A 9,376-nucleotide genomic window follows, 5' to 3' on the forward strand; every position below is an offset into this window, starting at 1 on the left:
CAAAGGCATGAAGGCCGCTGCGCATGGGGCCACCCGTGACCGAGTGCAAAAGCGCACTGCGAGATTGACTCTGCGATAAGGACACCTCGACCGATAAATTACAACAACAATTAAAACAACGTTCCTGCTCAGTCGATCACGCTGCGTCGATAATGTCGATCTTCCGTCTTTTTCTTTCATTATTCTTTTTCCAACATAATAGCGATAGCGATAGCAATAGCGATAGCGACAGCGACAAAGTTGCCGACAAAGGTATAGCTTTGTCGGCAACTTTGTCGCTGTCGCTATCACTATCGCTATCGCCTATTGTGCAAGGGGCTATAGACAAGAGGCAGCTTCTCGTCCACGTCCATCTGTGTTTACGTTTCTTCTGCGTAACAGGGAGATCGTCGAGGTCGAGGTGAGGTCGGTGAGGATACGCATCGATGGGAGTTTCATTCCACGATGAGCGGCATCAGGAAAAAAGCCAATCACCTGGCGGTGTTTAAACGGCGCACCAAGGACGAGGACAATGACGAATTGTCGAGGAGCGTTATTCTAGGGGCGAGAAAGACTGGGCGGTTGAATCTCTCGTCGAAGGGATTGTCCACGGGTATATATTTACGAGCATCCACCTGTGTATAATAAGTCATGAGCTCGACGATGGAACAATCGACTGTACTATTTATACGAATCCGACTTACGTTTACGTTCATGTGCCGCACAATTATCTGGAGCATGTTCCAGTTTTTCGTTTAGAATGTTTAGATCATACTCGGAGAGCTTGTACTCATAATTAAACAGACGTGCATGCCTGCGGTAATAGCGTACATCGAAGTATATCCATGTTATACGTTAAACGTTTATAGTTTCATCAATATACACAAATCTCAAGTTCGATATGCAGATCTTTCGTCACTTTGTTGCCTGTTAATCATCGCTTGGATGTTGCAATAAGTATTCAATAAGTGTTTATTGTTAGATTTTATTGTACTCGATATGATGCGCACGTGCATTGTGAACAAGGGTCATGTAAAGTTCTTTGGGATGTATGAAATATCAAGATGTAAGTTTTTTAAAGAGTTTAAGATCCCAAAGAATCTTACACGGCACAACATAGAATCTTGTATACATTGTGAATGAGAATGCAAAGAAGTGAGATGCGCATAGTATTTCTCTGTTATCCGTCATGTTTTTTTGTTCTTTGAATGTATAGAATATCAAAACTCGTATTTTAATATATTATTATTAGTTTAGACGATAATTGGTGTATTAAATTGGTATCTTTTTGATATATTTATATCCTACAAATAGTTTATCTGTAAGTCCAGTAATGTGGAAGTCAAATAAATCTGATGCCACATAATTGTGTTAATTTTTTTTAATGTATATATGTATCTATATATATATATGTTTAAATACAAGTCACAAATGCATCAAAATTCCAAATTCTATAAGCAGGAATGCTAACATTTATCTTATTTCATATCATGTGTCACTAATGATGCCTCACGATACACGCCATTTTAAAATTGATATAATTATGATTTAAATCTAAATATGCTTGGTATCATACGAAAATCATTATCTTAAGTTGCTTTGCACGCTTTGCTAAAAATCGTGTATTAGAAGTGATCGCACTCATCAGATGTGCTCAACGTAACGTAGAAATAGGTTCATTCGAAATATCAGGTAAGTTTAATCAAAGTTTTCAATAAATGTAATGCAACGTAGCATTGCACAGTCCGGAAAGGGCAGAATCTTGAACGTAGGAATTAACACACGTTACAGTACCTGACAGAATATGGAGTATAAACGAATTAACGAAAGAGGAATTACGTGACTTGCATTTTGAGCTTGATTATGAACCCGAGGAGGAGCGATGGTGGGAACAAGAGCCGCTGAAGATATTAGATCTGAGCTTCAATAGTTTAACTGTAATCAATGAAAAAATACAATTTCTAACGGAACTGAGCACCTTAGACGTATGTATAAATTATTTTTCGTGCACACAGTGATTTTAAATGTGCAGCGCACTTTCAATATTTCTATATATATTTTATCTAAAACATTTTTAATGTCGTTTCCCAGTTGCACAACAATTTGTTAGAAGAATTACCGCCTGAGATCGGTTCTCTGCGCGAACTAAGAAAAATAAATCTATCGGATAACAAGCTACAAAATTTACCAGGTCAATTTTATACGCTGGAGGAATTGTGCGAGTTATATCTAAAAAATAATCAAATAAGTTCACTTGAAGCCGAGATCGGAAATTTAGTCATGCTAACTCATTTGGTAAAAAAAATATGTATTATTATGGCTTACATGATTATGTAAAGTCAATTTTTTAAATGAAATAATTACGGGTCTTTTTAGGATATGTCATATAATAGTTTAGGCGAATTACCGATCGGAATGGGATACTTGGTGCGACTGGAAACATTGAATTTATGTCACAATATGATAAAAGAATTACCACCTGATGTAACAAGTATGAGATGTAAGTTTGTCTCTCTCTCTCTCTCATGCATACGCATTAATAATTAATACAAAAAGCGATTTATATTTGCAATATTTACTTCTTTATTCGATAATGATTATTATATTTTCTGGTAGCGTTAAAAACGTTAGACGTCAGCTTTAATCAATTGGAGACGATACCACCATTAGGTGAATTGCGAAAAGTAGAAAGAATAATGTTCCAGTCGAATAATTTGCAGGAATTTCCAGACATATCAGGTTGTTCAGCTTTAACAGTATTGCATTTGGATAACAATAACATTCCTGTATGTGTTAATGACGTATATATTTATGCTTGAGCCTATATCAAGACTAAAATTTAACTTCCTGCTAGAAACGCTGTTTTTACTAAGACAATGATTTTTCTTTTATAGGAAATTGATCCGCAACGCTTAGAAGCTGTAGGGCATCTGAAAAAGCTCACATTGCAAGGCAATAAAATTGAAGTAATACCTGAAGAAATAATCAAATTAATAAATTTGGAAGTCTTCGACTTATCGCACAATAACATATCTTTGTATGTTATATAGCTTCTCTTTCTCTTAACATGATTATTTTATATATTCAGATCGTTCGATTAAAATGAATCTTCTTTACAGAATACCCTTTTGCATTGGTATATTGCCCAATTTAAAGCAATTTATAATTGAGGGAAATAATATAAAAAACGTAAGGGCAGACATAATACGATGCGGTACATCTCGCATTTTGACACACATTCGTCAGACTGTAGTCAATACAACAAGTATAAACACCAGAGAATCGTTACAACCTAGTGCCAGCAATAGTGTTTATCCTGACAAGTATGCAAATGCTAATCTGTTAATTGATATGATTAATTGAGATATTTGTTTATTCTATTTAAAAAATCTTTACAAAGTATTTCACGTACATATACAATTACTTTTACAATTAGTAATAAAGTCAAGTGTGATGTGTAATTTGTAATAATACAGATACGTAATGAAGAATACAAAGTTATTCAGCTTAACTGGGCAAAATCTTTTGGAATTGCCTGAAGAAGTCTTGGAAGATGCAGCGGAAGCCTCCGTCGTAACCATTGACTTGAGCAGAAACAAGCTGTCAGGACTGCCTGATAAAATGTCGACGATCGCTACAGTGACAGATCTAAAATTAATTTCAAATCATTTAGCAAGCTTGCCAGAATGGATTGGCGAAAAGTACAAATGTTTGCAAGTTTTAGATATAAGTAAAAATTACTTGCAATCTCTACCATCGAGCATCGGCTGCCTGAAATACTTGCGAGATATTGATCTTTCGTTTAACAGGTGTTAGAAATATATTTTTGACTTTCCAACATCCTCTCTTAACATGAAAATGTACATTTATACGCTACGTATCGTTCTGCAGATTTACCGAGTTACCAGAAGCTATTTATGACGTTGTATCTTTAGAAAGTTTAATTGCCAATGACAATCTAATCGTAAAAATAGATGTGCCACTTTTGGAAAAGTTAAAAAGACTAGCAGTATTAAATCTGTCAAATAACAATATCGCTCACGTACCCCCAGAACTTGGTAACTTGAAAAACCTAAGGTAATGAACATTTTATGTATTAGATATGCATCATATAATTGTCGTCATATTTTAGTATAATATCATTTGTTTCTAATAGACATATAAATTGCTTGATGTTTTTATCCATAATTTCATAATTATATAAACTTTTAGGAATCTATTGTTGTCTGGAAATTGTTTCAAATATCCCAGGCAAGCAATTCTAATGAAAGATACAGAGGAAATACTGAGTTATCTACGTAATCTAATACCTCAGTAATGAATAGAAAACGAAATTGTTTAAAAAAATATCTGAAAAATGTTAACAATTTGTTATCATATATGAATGTGTTGCGCGTAAATATTATATCTACATGCATATAAATACATTTTTACTGGTCTGTAAAGATTATATATATTATATATACTTATATAGTCTCATCTTAGATGAGACAAATCAAGTGCAAAATAATTAGAATAAGATTAATAAGCTGTGTAAATGTAAGTAGTAAATAAAGGGAAGAAAGAACGTCTGCAAGAATATATGGAAAGAGAATGAGAGTGTGTGAGAATGCAGTTAATATATATTTTAATATTTAAGATAAGATTGAATTTATGAATTAGGATAAATGTGAATGAAATGGAAGTTAATAAAGACCAAAGGAAATCAACGATAATTCGTGACACGCTTTGTAATATTCGACAATAAAACAATATAATTTTTCTTTCCTAATAAAACAATGGACTGCTAAATCTTTATCCAGAATTTGAAAACACATATTGCCAAAATGTAACTTATTATATATAATATGTATTGTAATATACATTTTATATATTATTTATTATATGTCAAATCTCTCACGCAGAAATGCGATCACACGAGCTTTGTATATACACATCGACAGCTAACATAACCTCACTCCAACTGCACAGTGCACAGGCTGCATTGGGTTGCATTCAGCTTGTCAACTATTGAACAGTGGCCCGTACGATTCACGCGTGCATACGTTTGTGTATACATCTATAGAACACTGAACGCAATCGGAATTTGACATTAGTCATGTCACGACGTACAAATCCGCGTGAGGATTGACGTTTTAACCAAACGCCGCTGGATTCGCCGACAAATTTCTCGTAGGTACACGGCCAGTTGCTTTGGTTAGCCTGCACTGCAAATGCATTGCTCTAATGTCATCGTATTTTCCTTATAATCCCGTTGCGAATGGAATATAATCGCTTCGTTCTTTTCGTCGCTGCCACTACGTGATTCGTACGGTTTTCAGACATTCATCTAAGAGGATAGAATGACAGAGGCGGAGATGACACTCGAGGAGGAGCTTTCCCCGGACCTGTTCTCGGATTTCGAATTGTCGCAAAGCACGAACAACGCCGCTAATTCGGACTGTAAGAATCCACCTGCGCATTTCCTGTGGATCGCGTGTTCTATTGTCGCGTTTAATACTCAAACATTTGGCTTCAGCGAGCTCGATGTCCGTTGGCGTTAACGAACCCGAGCCCTCCGATGACGTACCCGAGTGGAAGGGCATGAGCATGGACGAGATACGTAAGGGACTCGGCGTTTACGAATATCAAGAGCATCCACCGATCGTCGTCTCTCCTCGTCATACAGTATTATATATGGTATGATTTTACACGAACAGAACAATGATGGTTAACTTTATATGTAAGTCTTGCTATGCGTATCTTGTTAGATATTCATCTGCAATGTACCTTTTCTGTAATTAGTTACCGTTGCCTACGCATGGACCGCCAAAACCGTATCCGACGCATCAAGTAGACAAATGGAGCCAGGGCTATGTACGAATGCCGCATTCTACCCACAGTTTGTACCCGATAGAACAGGTACGTGTTGCCGAATAAAATGTCCAAAACCTGCAATCTTGAGGTCCTCGAATGAATCAGAAATAATTAGAAAATATCGAGGAAAATTTACAATCCAAATTTCTAATACTGCATTTTATAATTAAGCTTTAAGTTAAAATTCTATTAAAGTAAACTTTATTTAAGTATTAATTAGTTAATAAACCTATTTTTGTAATTTATTTGCCTTCTTGGAACTTTGTGAAAAGGTCTTTTTCATCTGCTTATAAAATATTGTCTAAATATTTTTATTAAATAATTGAATTGCTTGAAGAAGCTATCATATTGAGATAAGGATTGAGATGTTCTATAAAAAATATATTGATGGTTATTATATACTATTATGTTAAGATTAAAGCTTAGTCTTTTTTACACTGGATCACGGTATAGTACAAGTAATTATTGATATTAATTAGACTTTATTTTAGAGAAGTGGAAGTCGCTGCTGCCGAAATAGATGGGAGATGATCCAGGAAGCTTTGCTGAGGAGCATTCTTTCCAGTCAACAATTAGAAAACGCTATACTTTCGTACAATCAGATATACGCACAGCGCTGGAATTTTGCAGCGCTCCATCACTTTTTCTCGGAGGTATATTCTTGGAGATGCACCGCACTTAAATCATGTTCTTTAAAAATTCTGATTAATAAGAAAATTTTGAACGCAGGTTATGGATTCGGAAGAGACAACCATGTTCTTTGAAATTTTGATGCCAAAAATAGTTCTACTGGCTTTGCAGCTTCCTGTACTGTTAACTGGTCCAGTACCCTTGTTGAAACGACATAGCAACGGCTCCATCAGTTTAAGTCAATTACAAGTAGCTTCGCTACTGGCAAATGCATTTTTTTGTACATTTCCCAGACGCAATTCCAGTAATCCGCAATCGGAATATGCAACCTATCCATATATTAATTTTAACAGGTAATACTCAAAGTTATTTAAATTATTTATTTATAATTATTTGATAAAATAATTTATTTATTATGCATTCTTCTGATCGCACATTTTAGATTGTACGCTGCTTATAACGAGAAACATAGCCAATGTGAGTCAGTGATGGAAAAGATCAAATGTCTTCTGCATTATTTCAGGAGAGTAACAGCTAAAGGTGAGTACATCATAATTATGAACTATTTTATATAATATACTTGTGCAATTTGCCGATAATTCGCCGATAATTCGCGACATAACGTAGAACTTGAGTCACATTACAATTTTTACATAGAGCAGCACCTGAAGGTATAATAACAATCGAACGACGTTATGTCCCTTTGGAAAACTGTCCAAGGTGGAATTTGCAAGACCAAAAATTGCCACCGTTACACATAACGAGTAAAGGAACCATCGAGAGTGAGGGAGCAGGACTGCTTCAAGTGGATTTTGCAAATAAGTGAGTCTGTATTATGCAATTCTGGCTTGAAAACTTTGATGAGTATTGGCTAGGACTTTAACAAACGAGATTATAAAATAAACGAACATAATAAGAAAAAGGAAAAGAGAGACGGGGGTAAAGAAATTTTTGAGATTATTACTACTTTCCTATTTAATTTTTACTAATTTTCTTTCTCATGTGTAAATAGATATGTGGGTGGAGGTGTGCTAGGTTTAGGCTGCGTGCAGGAAGAAATACGGTTCGTTATATGTCCAGAACTTATGGTTACTATGTTGGTCACGGAAGAACTAGACGATACGGAGGCGCTCATCGTCAGCGGTATCGAGCGGTACAGTAAATACGAAGGGTACAGCAGCACTTTCAAGTGGAAAGGCGATTTTGTAGACGAGACACCGAGGGATAACAGCGGCAGACGTATGACGTCAATCGTCGCTATTGATGCCCTTTACTTCAGGCAATCCTCGCTGCAATTCAATATGGACAACATAAATCGTGAGCTTAACAAGGTTTGTGGTCTTGACGTAAATTCCGTTACACTCAGAGTGGATTTATGTAAAATATTCATGAAATTTATATCTCAAGTCCTAAATTATCGTAAACGTGAAACAACTTCGTTTGTAAATACTAAGCTTTTGCCATTTTTATTATAATTTTTATATAGATTATTACATATAATATTTTTAGCCATTTCATTGTTCAATAATATTCTCCCTAAGAAAATTCAAAGACTATTAATTACAGGCTGCAAAATATTTATTTCAACGTTACGCTTGTATAACGCTGTCTTTAATTTTATCGCAATGTAATGCATTCTCTGCAGGCTTATGTTGGATTCGTCGGGTCTGATACCTATAAGAACAATCTGCCCGCCATTGCAACAGGAAACTGGGGATGTGGCGCGTTCCGCGGAAATCCGAAATTGAAAGTCTTGATACAGTTAATGGCTGCTGCAGTTGCAGGCCGATCGATGGTCTATTTTACTTTCGGAGACACAAAGCTGCGGGACGACGTGGGAGCGATGTATGCACATTTGGTTCATCACGATATTGATATAGGTACCTACATTCGCAACTTCATCCAAAAGTATTAATATATATATATATATATGGAAATTATAATCGTTTTCATTCCCTATTTATACATTAATTGGGCTATTTTTTTTCATTAACTTTTAGCACGACTTCACTCAATGCTGTCCGAGTATCGTCGAGAGTCCGCGTCATCAAACGCCGATTCGGATTTTTATCGTTTCTTGTACAACAGAAGTAGGATAAAACCGTTGAGCAAGTACTTCCCGGCAAAGACTGAAAGCTCTTCGAATATTTCCGCCGAGTGTCTGAAGAAAAAGCTATTTAAAAGAAAGGAAACCGCGACCTTATCGAACGAAGACGTAGATAAGCGATTTACTTACTCGGCGGCTAAGGAGAAGGAAATGGCAGAGGAGGAAAAAATAATGAATTGGTTGACAAGCTGCGAGGACGATAGCAACGACAACGCTAAGCGCGATAACGAGGATGAGAAGGGTGATACGCGTGATGAAAAAAACAAGAATAATCCAAGAGAAGGGCATGATCATAACAACGACGATTTGCAAAACAATCGTCTCGCAAATAACACTATCGATGGAGAGAACACACAAATGGAAGATAAGATGTTAAACAAGTTGGATAACAGTGCGAATACCTTGAATTCGGAAAAACCCGCGATTCTTATCGACAGTCAAGACACGTCAAAGAAGATGAAACCCGAGTCGTCTACAGAACTGAATGACAGCGAATCCGTTAAGATCTTGCAAGACTGTGCCCCGGAATCGAATAAACATAAGTCACTCCCGAAAAAGGGTGGCCAAAGGAAGATATCGGACTTTTTCCAACGAATATCGTGAATTCTGAACGGGTGTTTCAAACCAATTGCAATTAGCTTCTGCGCATTCTGCAATTATAAATATTCTGTATAATCTGTATAATTTTAAACGTCATACAAATCTCTTGAAAGTACAATGTAAATAAAATTCTGCATAAGATGGAGTTATTCAAGCACCTTAACATTTTCTCATTTTATATCCGATATCTTATATTTTGTCTTA

General features: G+C 35.8%; 3 protein-coding genes across 6 annotated transcripts in view; 2 read left to right on the forward strand and 1 right to left on the reverse strand.

Moving 5' to 3' along the window:
• The window catches only part of Rplp2 (ribosomal protein LP2), a 103,346-nt gene that overhangs the window by 33,009 nt on the left and 60,961 nt on the right, over positions 1-9,376 (reverse strand). The window lies entirely within an intron of this gene.
• Positions 217-4,774, forward strand: LOC139818918 (leucine-rich repeat-containing protein 40). The gene is made up of 10 exons (XM_071787958.1): positions 217-592; positions 1,771-1,964; positions 2,071-2,274; positions 2,356-2,479; positions 2,596-2,765; positions 2,874-3,016; positions 3,099-3,302; positions 3,456-3,788; positions 3,871-4,056; positions 4,192-4,774. The coding sequence occupies exons 1-10, from the start codon at positions 445-447 to the stop codon at positions 4,295-4,297; spliced, it is 1,812 nt and encodes a 603-aa protein (XP_071644059.1). The 5' UTR covers positions 217-444; the 3' UTR covers positions 4,298-4,774.
• LOC139818915 (poly(ADP-ribose) glycohydrolase) lies at positions 4,952-9,317 on the forward strand. Of its 2 annotated transcripts, XM_071787951.1 has the most exons (11): positions 4,952-5,151; positions 5,301-5,421; positions 5,498-5,658; positions 5,764-5,880; positions 6,327-6,488; positions 6,565-6,818; positions 6,908-7,005; positions 7,128-7,287; positions 7,478-7,796; positions 8,111-8,345; positions 8,466-9,317. In XM_071787951.1, the coding sequence occupies exons 2-11, from the start codon at positions 5,322-5,324 to the stop codon at positions 9,173-9,175; spliced, it is 2,316 nt and encodes a 771-aa protein (XP_071644052.1). In that variant the 5' UTR covers positions 4,952-5,151; positions 5,301-5,321; the 3' UTR covers positions 9,176-9,317. The 2 variants fall into 2 exon arrangements, with proteins under 2 accessions (XP_071644052.1, XP_071644053.1); XM_071787952.1 differs by lacking the exons at positions 4,952-5,151; positions 5,301-5,421; positions 5,498-5,658 and having other exon boundaries at positions 5,775-5,880; positions 6,315-6,488.

Source organism: Temnothorax longispinosus, chromosome 9, assembly GCF_030848805.1.
Source record: "Temnothorax longispinosus isolate EJ_2023e chromosome 9, Tlon_JGU_v1, whole genome shotgun sequence".
NCBI lineage: Eukaryota > Metazoa > Arthropoda > Insecta > Hymenoptera > Formicidae > Temnothorax > Temnothorax longispinosus.